This window comes from Typha latifolia, chromosome 6, assembly GCF_019914945.1.
Source record: "Typha latifolia isolate L0001 chromosome 6, TyphaL0001v2, whole genome shotgun sequence".
NCBI classification, from domain to species: domain Eukaryota; kingdom Viridiplantae; phylum Streptophyta; class Magnoliopsida; order Poales; family Typhaceae; genus Typha; species Typha latifolia.
In genome coordinates this window covers 2,509,527-2,523,057 of record NC_133091.1, presented here as the reverse complement: position 1 = coordinate 2,523,057, position 13,531 = coordinate 2,509,527, and the positions used below count along the sequence as shown (strand labels likewise).

At 38.4% G+C, this 13,531-nt stretch overlaps 2 protein-coding genes across 2 annotated transcripts; one reads left to right on the top strand and one right to left on the bottom strand.

Moving 5' to 3' along the window:
* Positions 1–2,579: 2,579 nt before the first annotated feature.
* Positions 2,580–3,641, bottom strand: LOC140790500 (adenylate isopentenyltransferase 5, chloroplastic-like). The gene has a single exon (XM_073140609.1). It carries the CDS (start codon positions 3,639–3,641, stop codon positions 2,580–2,582), a length of 1,062 nt encoding a protein of 353 aa, XP_072996710.1.
* Positions 3,642–5,185: 1,544 nt separating this feature from the next.
* Positions 5,186–9,171, top strand: LOC140790164 (chloroplast stem-loop binding protein of 41 kDa a, chloroplastic). Its single transcript, XM_073140115.1, has 6 exons — positions 5,186–5,660; positions 5,737–5,858; positions 6,740–6,842; positions 7,491–7,632; positions 8,468–8,745; positions 8,830–9,171. Exons 1-6 carry the CDS (start codon positions 5,277–5,279, stop codon positions 9,010–9,012), a joined length of 1,212 nt encoding a protein of 403 aa, XP_072996216.1. The 5' UTR covers positions 5,186–5,276; the 3' UTR covers positions 9,013–9,171.
* Positions 9,172–13,531: the final 4,360 nt, after the last annotated feature.

Sequence of the window (13,531 nt, the reverse complement as noted above, 5' to 3'; positions counted from 1 at the left end):
GTCTCAAAGTCCACTCTTTATTTTCATATAATTTGATTCCCAAATTTCAAATATATATTCTTGCTCATGAATCCAATTTCCATTTGACGCACAACATTTATCAATTTTCTCCCCAATAGTGGATTTGCTAGCTCCTCTCTTCTATTTTTCTTTTCCTCTCTCTATTCTTTCCTCTCTCACCTTATCTTTTTATTCTTTCATTTTTCACCTTATCCCTTTTCACCCGGCTACCATCAGCCTCACATCCCCTCTCTCATTTGGGTCACTGCCATCTATTTCAACCCGACTCCCTCATTGGTCGCCCACGTTGTCACTGTCGGAGTTGAGCAACATGGATCTCACCTTGATCCCTCCCTTGGCCTTTCGTGTTGCTATGGATTAGGCTAGGAGTTGTAGATCTAGCCGGTCCCGGCCTCTCTCCACTCGCAACAGTTGCTGTCTTTGGTTTTGCCCCGTCCACACCTCGCTCCATGCCTTGTCGCGTCTATCCCGTTTCAAGCTTCGTTACATCACTTCTAGTTCCACGACGCCACCTCCAGCTTCGCCACCTCATTTCTAGCTCTATCTGTGGTTAAGATATGCCATGATTTTTCTGCATTGGGTTATTTTTTTTAGAAGATAGATTGCGCCGAGTGGTTGTATCAAGGATGTATTAGACACCCTAGCTGCCCTCCTTCACTCCATATTTATTTATTTTTCTTTTTTTATTTGTTCTAAATTTGGTGGTTTTTCTTATTTCTCAGGATTTCTCAAATAGGATCTTCCAAATGATTTGTCACTAAACTCTGTCACTGGCGAGCATGAATTCCTACCTGAGTTTGCTCCTTCGCAGAGTACTCAATCTTTCAAGACTCGTGCTAAGGCTTGCTTCTAGATCGTCTGTTCTATCTCATATGTATTATTGTGCTTAAGTGCTTGCTTAGTTAGTTACCTACTTCAATTGTGTTGGATATGTAATACAACCAAATGTAGGTTTGTCCTTAGGGCTCTTGTCATATTTCTTCTCTCTTCTTTTGTATCACCTTGTAATTAGTTGCGTGAAATGATTAAGATACTTATATATGTATTTGAGCTTCGCTAGATATTCATTTCTGTTCCAAATTTGAGTCCGATGGGATTCAAATTTACATATATATCAAACTCGACACATCTATTATATGGGTAAAAAGAAATTAAGATTTATATTCCAGTTAGTCAGATACAGATTCAGTGTGAATTCAGGATTAGGTAACTTGGATTCATTTATACACCCCTAGAGTTCACCCATGATTGCTAATGATGTGATTTTGCCTAAGAAAGATTAGGATGGTTAATTGGTTATGCATCCTCGGAAAGCATATGGCCATTCTGGCCATTCTATCCATTCTATTGCTAAGTGATGTGCTACATATGCTCTAGTCTACCAATGATTACAAGATAATATGCATCATGATGGATATAAGATAAGATTATACTTGGATGGCGCTCCATTCTTGAGTATGAATAGTAAAGCTTAAAGTGGCTTTTCTCTATAGAGGTTGTTTCCTTCTCATAAGTTTTTAATTTCACATAATTAATTTTTTTTAACAAGTTGGAAAAAATTAATAGCTTTGATATCATATCAAATAATCTAAAAGGCTTGAATTATTAGATAGCGAACTCTAAAAATATCACAATCACTAAAACTTATCTACCTAATAACAATAAACTGTGATGATCTATCACTTAATTAAGGTTGCGGGTTCAATTCGAAGATGTCTTAGTACATGTTTAGTACTCTAATCACTTTTTATGATAGTACCACTACCCCACTAATTGTGTCATTAATCGGTAAAGAAGTGATTATAAACTAGTCCCTCAACCAAGTATCAACCAGTGATATCTTATGAAATTAACTATAACATTCTTTATTAGTGTAACAAACTATGTGCGTTCACTCAATATGTTAGCAAAGATGGTTGATAAAAAATAATAATTAATGGAAGAAAACAAATAGCTTTCTGATAGCCAAAACAAATGATTGGAAGGTATGTCTTTGACTCCTTTGTTCTTAATCATCCAAGGAGAATATAAATTAAACAAAGGCTAAGGTGGATGGTCTGTGTGATGAGTTACATCTTTAGACCCATCTGTCACACCACACAACTAACAAGAAAAAGTTTGGATGATATGAATGGTATGTAATTAAGAAATGGTATTAATATAAACAAAGTTAGTACCATAATTTGTATGTTCTTAGGATTACATGCGTGATTTGCTCCATCCATTGCAATGGACATTCTATGTGCCACATATGCATGATATCTCTAGAAATGCTGGATATTTGACGATTTTGATCGTATGAATATGAATGAGTGTAATCTAAGTATATAACTCAAACCAAATTAATCTAAAATTATTTTAAAAACTATATAGAGATATTTGGAACAAAGGAAATATGAAGAACACATCATTTATTTTGCACTAAAAGACTTTGGAAAACACATCACTACTCTTTACATATATGAATCACCTCAATATTTTGTTTTAATTTTGGAGTTTTTTTTTTTTTTTTAAATTTGAGGTGATCATAGATGGAATAACAATCTTAAGAATTAACGTCAAACTGTGACCCCAACGACGGCAGCCAAAGACTTCCCGGCGAACTCTTCCTCCCCTTCTCCAAAACCCATCACCACGCTTTTATTACCCAAACCATTCATCTTCTTCTTCTTCTCCTTCAACTCTCTCTTCCCATCTCCAACCTCCAAAAACCTCCGCACTATCTCGAAGCTTCTTTTAGCCACCGCCTCCTCCCACGCCTCCGCCGCCGCCTCCCCCTTCCTCCTCACCGCCTCCGTAGCCTCCACCCGGTGCACATCCCACCCGTACGCTTGCGTCAGCCGCCGGATCTTCTCCAGCTGGTGGAGCGTGAGCCTGCGGGTGTTCGCCTTGATCTCGGCCACGGCTTCCCGGAGGATCCTCTCCCTCTCTGCTTCTCCCAAGAGCCCCGCCGTTCTCATGTACTGGTCCAGCTCCGGCATCCCGATGGCTCGCCGGATTCCGCGCGAGTAGTCGGAGTCGTCGGGGTCGAACGCACTCCTCACCTCTTCCACCATCCCCTTCTCCACCATCCGGTCGACGCGCTCCGCTACCGACCGGTGCAGCACGGGGAGGCGCACGTCGACCCACAGGAAGCAACACTCGCGCCGCGACAGGAACTCCCTCCCGCCCCCCTCGATCAGCTCCTCGACGAAGGAGTTCGACCCGCCGGCGATGATAGGTAGCCGGCCGCGGGAAAGGATTTCGTCGACCGCCGCGGCGGCCTCTCGGCGGAAGTCGGGCGCGGTGAAGTCGTCCCGGGGCGGGATGACCCCGAGGAGGTGGTGGGGGACGGCGGACCGCTCCTCGGCGGTGACCTTGTTGGTGACGATGTCAAGGCCGTAGTAGACCTGCATCTTGTCGGAGTTGACGACCTCGCCACGGAAGCTGCGGGCGACGTCGATGGCCAGGCGCGACTTGCCGGTGCCCGTCGCCCCTATCACCACCAGCACCTTCTCCTTCACGTCCACCCCGCGGACTCTCTGAGCGCCACTCTTCAGGGAGCCGGCGGGGAACGACGGAGGCACGCACATTGACAACTCCTGCACTGGGATTCGCGGGAAATTGCACACCGGATTCATCTAAACAACAAGAGATCGATCTACGATAACCACACACTCGTCTTAATATAATTAAAACATGGCTAGCTATCTACCCATATATATATATACATAATTTATTAAAAAAAAATCAAACACCTTGCAGTTTGCTTGTATCATCGGTCACACTCAAATGTAGGGATATTTATCATTCGCACTTGTGTTCTTTAGTCAAAATGTTGTAGAAATAGGCTATCGTTAATTTTCTTTAACGGTAAGTTACCTTATAAATGCAAAATAATATTAATGCCCCTGAATAAGTTTGTTAGGTTAAGGTAAAAATATATAGAGAACTAAGATTTAAAGTTAAATTTAGGAGTCCAACAATAAATATATGTAAGATTAATTATATATTAATTATCTCAATTATTGTCGAGTATCACTTTTATCCTTCAAGAAAATTAAAAAAAGGGAGATAGCCTCTCCGATGGAAATTTTGTTAGACAAAATGTTAAATAATTGAGTAGCTAATTTGATGAATAAAAATACCTTCATATTCTCCTCTCCACTACTATTAAAATGATAACAAATTGGACAAGATTAATTTCGAGTTTGATATTTAGAAAAGTAACTATAAATACCACTAAAAAGATAGAAGAACACAGAAGGAAAAATAGAAAGAAAACATACGCATTTTTTATCTATCTATTAAGTTAGTCAAACTTTTTAAAATTACTTATATCAAAATTTCTAACAAAATATTAACATATGGGGGCTTATTAATACATTTAAATAGTTTCAAGAGCTTATTTATCTAATATTTATTTGAGAGGGTGAAAATGAAACTGAAAAATAATTGAGGGTTAATATGCAATTAACGCATATATGTCTGCTAAAATGTGACAGATATATATATATATATATATATATATATATATATATATATATATATATATATAAAGAGAGCAAAAGATAGAACGTTTCAGATAAACTTTTGATAAATTATAAAATATGACACCGTGATCAAATTATGGTGCTAAGTACGTGTTAAAAGATCTTTGAACGGCTCAGTGGCTCTCTAAACGAAGATTAGGTAAAGGGGTTGAGTGGGTTATTATTAATTATTTAATATGACTTGCTAATGAGTCGATGGGTGATTTGCTGCATTATAGATTAGATGATTATTTTCATGGACAATAAGGTGGGTAGGAGGAGGTTTTCGAAAGCAGTGGGCTAATTAATTAAAATGGAATTGTTATTTAAAATTCAGTAGATTGTAGCTTTTGTAGTCCGATGTTAATTGCGAGGCATAATTTGCTACTACGAATAGGAGGTGGGGTTTTTTTTTTTTAAATAAATATTTTTTAATATTTTTATTCCATCTATAATATTCAAAGGTGAGAGAGAGAGAGAGAGAGAGAGAGAGAGAGAGAGAGAGAGAGAGAGAGAGAGAGAGAGAGAGAGAGAGAGAGAGAGAGAGAAATTTTATTTTCCATTTATAATGTTACTATCGGTTAGATAGTTAATATAATGCTCATATTTGGCGCGTTTTGAAACCGTTATGCCGTTACTAAAAGCGGAATAATTCTTGGGTGGTTGGGCTTTGCTCCTTATTCCTTCCCCTATCTCAGTTCCTCCACTCCCCCCTTATCACTCTTTCTCGCCTCTCCTACCCTCATGGCCGCCGCCGCCGCTTCACTTCTCTATCTGCACTCCCCAGCTCGACTTCCCCTCACCACCTACTCGCTCCCTTCTCTCCACCTCCCCGTCTCTCTCCCCTCCAACTCGCTCTCTTCATCCTTCACCCACCTCTCGTTCTCCCCCATCTCCAAGCGCTCTCCTTTCCCCACCAATTCTTCGTCTTCTTCCGGTTTCTATGTCAACGCCGCGGGGGAGGAGAAGAAGAAGGTTCTCATCGTCAACACCAACAGCGGCGGCCACGCCGTCATCGGCTTCTACTTCGCGCAGCAGCTGCTGAGCTCGGGGCACGACGTCACCGTGCTCACCGTCGGGGATGAGAGCTCCGATAAGATGAAGAAGCCCCCGTTTACTAGATTCTCCGTAGAGTCTCTAATTTACCCATAATTTGGTTTCCTCCATGCCCTTTGTTTCCTGGTAATTGATTGGATTTTTCCAGGAATTGGTGAGTGCTGGAGGTCAAACGGTTTGGGGGAATCCCGCGGAAGTGGGGAAGATCGTGGGCGGAGCCGCGTTTGATGTTGTTTTGGATAACAATGGGAAGGATTTGGATACCGTGAAGTATGTAAGCTGTTTGTACTCTTCATTCTCTTTGTTAGATCTGTTCGAATTTTTGTTAATTTTTTACAATGAAAGGGGCAAGAAGAAAATTTCCATGGGGTATCATGTGATCATAGACTAAGTTAGTATAGAGTATAGATCATTACAAAAATCATTAAAAGATTAAGCTGCTACTTAAAAAATCAATAATGTATAATTGTATAGCATGCCTTAACAACAAGGTTTTTCTGTGTGTGTGTGTGGAATTAACCAGTTCCACACACAATTGTAGATTATTTGGCTTTGTAAGTTCTATTATCATTCCCTTTCATATCTTGAAGCATGTAGCATGTAGCATTACAAGGATATCCCAATGATCGGCTTCCACAGTACTCTGATCCCTTCTGATTTTGCCCAATTTCCTGATGCATATTTAGAATGTTAACAGGAAAGTACCTTGTCTGGTGGCATACATTCAACCAGGATTTGGTTAACCTTGTTCTGCTTCCTTGCCGCATTGATACATTCACCAGGTTGTAGAAATTTTTCCTTGCCAAAGTATCATCAATTAGTTTGATAGTCCAAAACTACCTGATATCAAGTAGTGGACTGTACTTAATTTAGTTGGCACTTCTCCAAATGTAACAATTTGGTCGATCTTAAGATTCCAATGTTTATCGAATCTCAAGAACTTTTGGTCCTGAACACTAAATTACATGAGAGAACTGTACAATACATGCTTATATTAACTACTGTGTATGGACAAAAATTAGTTGTATGAAGTTGTCAATGCATCGCCATTTCAGTTTAATGTAACAGAACTCATAGTGATATTCTAATACTGCTGTCAGCATTGCTATCAGGATTCCTGTTGTGATGCTAATATTGATTACCCAATGCAGGCCTGTGGCAGATTGGGCAAAATCTGCCAATGTCACACAATTTCTCTACATCAGTAGTGCTGGAATTTACAAGACTAGTGATGAAGTTCCTCATGTTGAAGGGGTATGGATTCAACTTGGAATTCCTCACATTTTTCATGTGTACATGTATTCATGGATTTACGTTTGCTGGAATTACACGACTCTCTTTACATGAAACTTCTTGAAGTGTTATACCTCCACTGGACATTGATGATAGCAATCTGTAAAAGTTTTACTAACATCTTAGTTCTCTTGTTCAGATAAATTTTTATGTTGCTTTGAACTTCAATTCTCAAGTAGGAATGTCGGAATGTAATATGAAAGCTACATGTATATAAAGAACATTGGAAATCAAATTATCTATCCCAAGCAACAAATATTGGTGAAATGTTGGCTTTGACCCCTTACACTCTTTAAAGAAACCATATTAAGCTAATGAGAACCATCTTGATTCTATACGGAAGCTATTATTCCTTTGTAAGAGACTTGCATCATTATTTGCATGACCGTCAGAAGAAAATCTATTGGAGTAGCCAGAGAAGGAATACAAGTTGAAATTTTGTAGGGATATACTCCATTATGCAACAGTAAATGAGTAAACTACATATCCGTGTCGGTCTGATGATCATTTTTAACTAGTGGTACTAATCAAGAATGAGATGCTGACACTTGTCTAAATTGTCTTACATAGTAACTCTGCTACTTTATAATGTATGAATCATCAATGCAGGACCCTGTCAAAGGTGATGCAGGTCATGTATTGGTCGAGAATTACATTGCAGATCTATCTTTTCCTAGCTGGGCAGCATTCCGCCCACAGTATATGATAGGCTCTGGAAACAACAAAGATTGTGAGGAATGGTTCTTTGACAGTAAGAACTCTGACTTGTCTTATTCTTCTCTTCTATCTACTACTGTCTATCAACCCAAGCATTTGATCCTGTGTCCACGTCATTGTTGTACTAAACTACTAATATTAAATTTGCTACGAGATTATGGACTGCGGACCTAAAAGATCCGTATTTACATGCATATAATGATATCAGAACCAACCATTAGTGAAAGCATGTGAAAAGAACTAACAAGAGCCAGTTGAGAACATAGTTGAAAATGATTGCAGTATAACTTTCAGTATTACCTGAAAACTATTGCAGGATAACTTTTAATATTAGCTCTTACATTGTAGGCCTGGTTTTATGGTATATGCATCACTATGATGAAACTGCTTATATCATGTAATTAAAAGAAAAGAACAAGAGTTATAACTAATCTAGATATAACATACTGTGAAAAGGTATATCCACTTGACTGTTCTTATTGAACTTTTGATTGATAAAACAGAGAGCATTTCTCTATATGAGAAATCAAATGAAGGATGAGATCTTTAAAAAATTGTGACAGTAAAAGTTGTTAGCAGCCAAAAACATCTAAGCTATAATTAGTGAATTGCGATTTATTACTGTCTGATCTGCACATCGATGGATAAACTTGGCTGCCTCAAGAGCCTTCTAGTTGGTCAGCATAATAGAGTACATGTATCAATATTAAACCCTTCAGCAGTAAGTAGAAGTCCAAAGCCGAATAATCTTGGATGAAATGCCAGACTTGCTGCCATGAGATAAGAACAAGCTGATGTGAAATGCAGAGATATGCTAGGTTGCTTCAGTTCCTAGTGATCCAAGTTCCTTTTCTTTATTACTTCCACAGGGATTGTTCGCAACAGACCTGTTCCAATTCCTGGATCAGGAATGCAGCTAACCAACATCTCACATGTGAGAGACTTATCCAGCATGCTGTCGCTTGCTGTTGAGAACCCTACAGCTGCAAGTGGCAAAATATTTAACTGTGTAAGTGATCGTGCTGTTACTTTCAATGGACTGGCCAAACTCTGTGCTCAAGCTGCAGGCAGTGAACTCAAGATTGTTTATTATGATCCAAAGGCTGTTGGAGTTGATGCAAAGAAGGCATTTCCCTTTCGCAATATGGTAAATATCTTTGATAGTTCTACCACATGATGGAAGATAAGTTGTTGTTCCAAATTTCTCATGTAAAATGATGTTGTGTTGCAGCATTTCTATGCCGAACCAAGAGCAGCAAAAGAGATACTTGGGTGGACTAGCAGTACAAACCTTCCTGAAGACCTGAAGGAGCGATTTGCTGAGTATGTTAGTATTGGCAGAGACAAGAAGCAGATAAAATTTGACACAGATGATAAAATATTAGAGTCTCTTAAAGTTGTGGTCACTGTATAGTTAATATTACCAGCATAAGATGCTTCTAATAGTTGGATGCTGGTCCTTATAATTCTTCTATTATATTGCTTTCCTTTTTGTATCAACCCATAATTATATGTATAACCAAATATCATTCTGATGCAAAATAAAGTTTTCAGTTCTCTTTTACGAGCCTAACACTTGTTATCCTCTTGCTTGGAGATGCATCTTTGTAGGACTTTCCTTAGGCTCGTAAGGGCCATGGCTTCCTATCTTAAGTTCAATAACTTCCGCAGACAAAAAAGAAGACCAATTTGGTAAATTATCTTTTTCTCATTTCAAATGTTTTCACCAGATCTAGGATAGGATCCATAAAGTTTGACTTTCGATTCACGATACAAAGATTCTAAAGGAAATCTGTCCAACATTCTTTTTAAGTACTAGAATGTTGAAACGAATAATTGAAAGCTGTGAACTACATTCCTTGTCTTAATCCACTTCAGTTCTTTCAGTCAATATTCAGATGATGCAATTCAGCAGAGAAATACTAAAAAAAAAAACAATAATCATCTTTGGGCTTTCAGCAGAAAAAATTTACATGATCTTTCACAGCCAAATAGACCAATAACCATCTAAAGCAATCAGTTAACCAAAAATTGATTCAGAAACTAGAAGAGATATCCAACGACAGAGTGAGCAGACATCCAAAGGACAAAATTGATCTTATATCTTACACACACACACAATCAATCAACAACTCTAATTAACCTAAATACTCATATTAAACTCCATATATCTATCTCCTTAAACGTCAATTTGGAAAGGTCAGACCTACAGAATTGAGCAGGAGCAGGAGGGACTTGGGTACTGCTACTCTCTTGGAGCTGGGAACAAAAACCCAACACAAGTTGATGCAGATGTAGTACCAGCGCCGCCGTCCCTGGAGCCGTCCTCTTCCTCGACCCAGAAGCGGCCAACTCTGCTTCCTTCCACAACACCCACGCATGCAGCTGCAGCAAAACAGAAGTAAGACAATCCGCAGGCAGATACAAGAAGATTATAACAAAATTAGAATTGATGGAGATAGGAATCGAAAAGTTACCTTCTTGGGATCTTCGACAGACACAGAAGAGTTCTTGATGGCGTACTCATCCATGAGCCACTTGGTGGTCTTCTCCTTCTCCCCCATTTCGTCTTGTCCATCTTAGCAACCGTGGCGTTCTCGTCGTCGCCATTGCTGAGAGAGAGAAGGAATTATCGATACGGAGCTGTTGCAAATTTCATGATTTGAACCTCAAATTTATATAAATTTGGGGTCCCACGAAGAGCATTTATTTTAATATTATATATTCACTTATTTAAAATAATAAAATAATTACATTAGAAAATATTGGTATGGTATATAATATACCAATTCCATTTATTTTTAGGCCCATTTTGTGACTGAAAAAATATATATACATGTCATCAAAATTATTTACCTCTATAAATACGAAAAAAGTCTCAATTCATTCATATATTTTCAATTTTTTTGTTTCTGTATTAAAAGAGTATTGTATTGTCTGATTCAACTTAGTACACAAAAGAGAATCGATGTCTACTATTCTAAAAATAATCGATGAATAATAAATTAATCTTGAAGAGATAGTATTAAACACTAAACTCGACTTACATAAAATATTATACATTAAAATCAAATTGTTCTCAAATAGAAGTTAGAGAAAAAGGGAGAAAAATTCTTGATTTCGAATAAGGGCCTGGAGAAGAAATCTTGCTGTGATAAACTTTTTATAAATAAATTCTTGCTATTACCACTAATTACATTTTTTTTAATGTTTTCTAGCATGTATACCCTTAACTAGAATATCTTATTTGTGTAATTGTAGTTCGAGGATTAGTGTCTTTTTATGTATTATATATACATGCAAACGGATCAACTTTATTTAGGCATAATTTTTTACATGAATATCGTTCCAATATAATTAACCGTTGAAATTTCATTAAGTTAAGGGTAGGAGACAAAAATACCCTTATTTGCACCCTTTCATTGTATATTACAAATTCAAAAATTACAACTACGTACATATGCTACTGATTTTATGACAAACTATAAAATATGCAACCCAAAGTGATCATGAAAAGGATTAAAGCAAGATAATAAACTATCTGGAGTTATTATTTACTCAGCCCGATGGTGTTGAATTAATTCGAGTTTCTAATCATGGAGACAAAATCAGCAAACGAGTCATCGACGCTTGGCTCTGCAACCAGAGAAGAAGTCTCGCGATCCGTTCGTTTCGGTGCGCGGTCGTCATCGAGCAAGCCAGCTTCGCGGAGGAGGAACACATCGTCGTCGTCACCGACGATGTGCTCCGGAATGAGGCAGTTGCCTTTGTCGACATCGTCTACGACTGAGAAAGTCGAATGGGGTCTCTTCCTCAACTCCTGATCGGGAGCCACGAGATCTTTCTTGGATAGCAGCAATTGGACGTGAGCAACTTGGTGGCTGTTACTACGACTTTCTTGGAGCTGGCGATTAGAAGTCGTCGGCTTCTCCCCAGATGTACTGACACTGATGGCACCGAATTGGGCAAACGCCTCATCGGAAGAAGATAGCCACGGCTCCGCCTCCGCCTCCACCGCCTTCCCCTTCCTTGAGGCAGCGGCCACCTCTGCTTCCTTTCTGGCTCGAGCTTTCGGCGTTAAGTGCACCTTGCACGCCACCCACTCATGCAGCTGGAACAAATTAAATTAACGACAGTAAGATTACTCGCCCGCAAGTAGATAGAATTAATGGAGAAAGGAGGAGTTGTGATGTATGCTACCTTCTTGGGATCTTTGATAGACCCAGAAGAGTTCTTGATGGTGTACTCGTCCATGAGCCAGTCCGTTTGCTTCTCGTTCTCCTCTTTCGTCTTCTCCATGTAGGCGAAGCTCTGCTTGGTGGCCTCCAAGCCGTTGACCTTCAAATCGGACTTCGCCTGGGTGGACTTCCACCGGCCAGGCCCGGCTTCTCGCGATGGCCGGCTGCTCCTTTCATGCTTTCGGTTCGTCGACGTGAAGAAGTACCACTCGAAGTAGCGATTGTGGGGAGCGAATTGAGCTGAGACCAAGAAAACCCAACGAAAGAAACAAAGAGATTATTCGATCAAGGAAACACAACAACAACAACCGAAAAAAAGAACCTTCTTTTTACAAGTGAAATTCTTGGGGTGGTCGGAGTAGAGGTCGATCTCGGGTATCAATCCAGGTGAAAACTTCTCGCCGACGAGCTTCTTGCGGAGGTAGTAGCCGACGAGCACTCCGTCCCTGGGGCGGAAGTGGAAGCCGGAAGGCAACGGTGCTCTCCTCGTCGACATTGGCAATCTCGGAAGAGAGAGCGAGAGATAGAGATACGAAGGGATTCTTCGTCTGGAGGCTCGTTTCGGGTCGGGGAAAGATCTTTAATAGGATAATGGAGCGGAAAACCGGATAGGTTTCGGAATCCGATAGCCAGCAGTACAGTAGAACTCGAATACGATTTCGCGCGGGAATTGAGAAATTAGTAAATAACACCCTGTATTATTTACTTATTATCATGGACACCCCAACTTTTGGACTTTTTACGGTCCGACCCACTCTTTTTGTTTTAATTTGGTCAGCTGACCTCCCGAACTTAATTTTGTATTAATGTTGTCTTATAGGATGATTTGGCCAAAATTAGTCAACTGAGTTAAAAAAAAAAAAGGTAGTATTTTAACTTTCTACAGTTCCAATTTGCCTGGAATTCATTTCAATATGCTATGTTTTACCCATGTGTGTGTGTAGTTTGTTCATATTTTACATAGAGATGTCAGAAGTTAGCAATAAGTCAAAGCATTTAAGAAAGGATATTTTTATATATGAACATTTTTTTTACATATCTATCTCAATATGTGTGGATTCCATATGCAGTATTTATAATCATAAACTTTTCCCTTTGCCCGAGTAGAAACACTTAATAATTGCAATTAGCTAGACTTATTTCTTAGCTTTAGTTTTAGATAATTTAAACTAATCTAAGAAAATAGAGTATTAAGTTGTGCACTAGCCTAGGAGTGTTATTATTACATTTGATATAATATTAAAAAGTATTAATTTTGAAGAAAAATTAATACTTTTTCATGTCAACACGATGCATTAGGCAAAAATTATCTATGCTATGATATGATATATAGCTTTAATGACACACTAATTATCACGATGTATTTCAATTTATATAAATTTCGGATTTTTGAAAAATTATTTATTATTGTATTTATTTATGTTTTAAAATTTTGAATTATTACACTAATTATGTTAGAATTTAATTTATAGAATGGGAAATATATGCTTTTATACTTTATAACAAAAAATGTGGTCAGACAACCAAGTACAATGATCATTATTCTTAAATAATTCGTTATAAACTCTACTAGAAAACGAAATTGTTTCGAACAAATTATACATTACTATTATATATATATATATATATTGATTTATTATTGTTTTCACTTTGTACTTTTGACTTGAGTTAAACACATTTTAAGGTTTCTTAAAG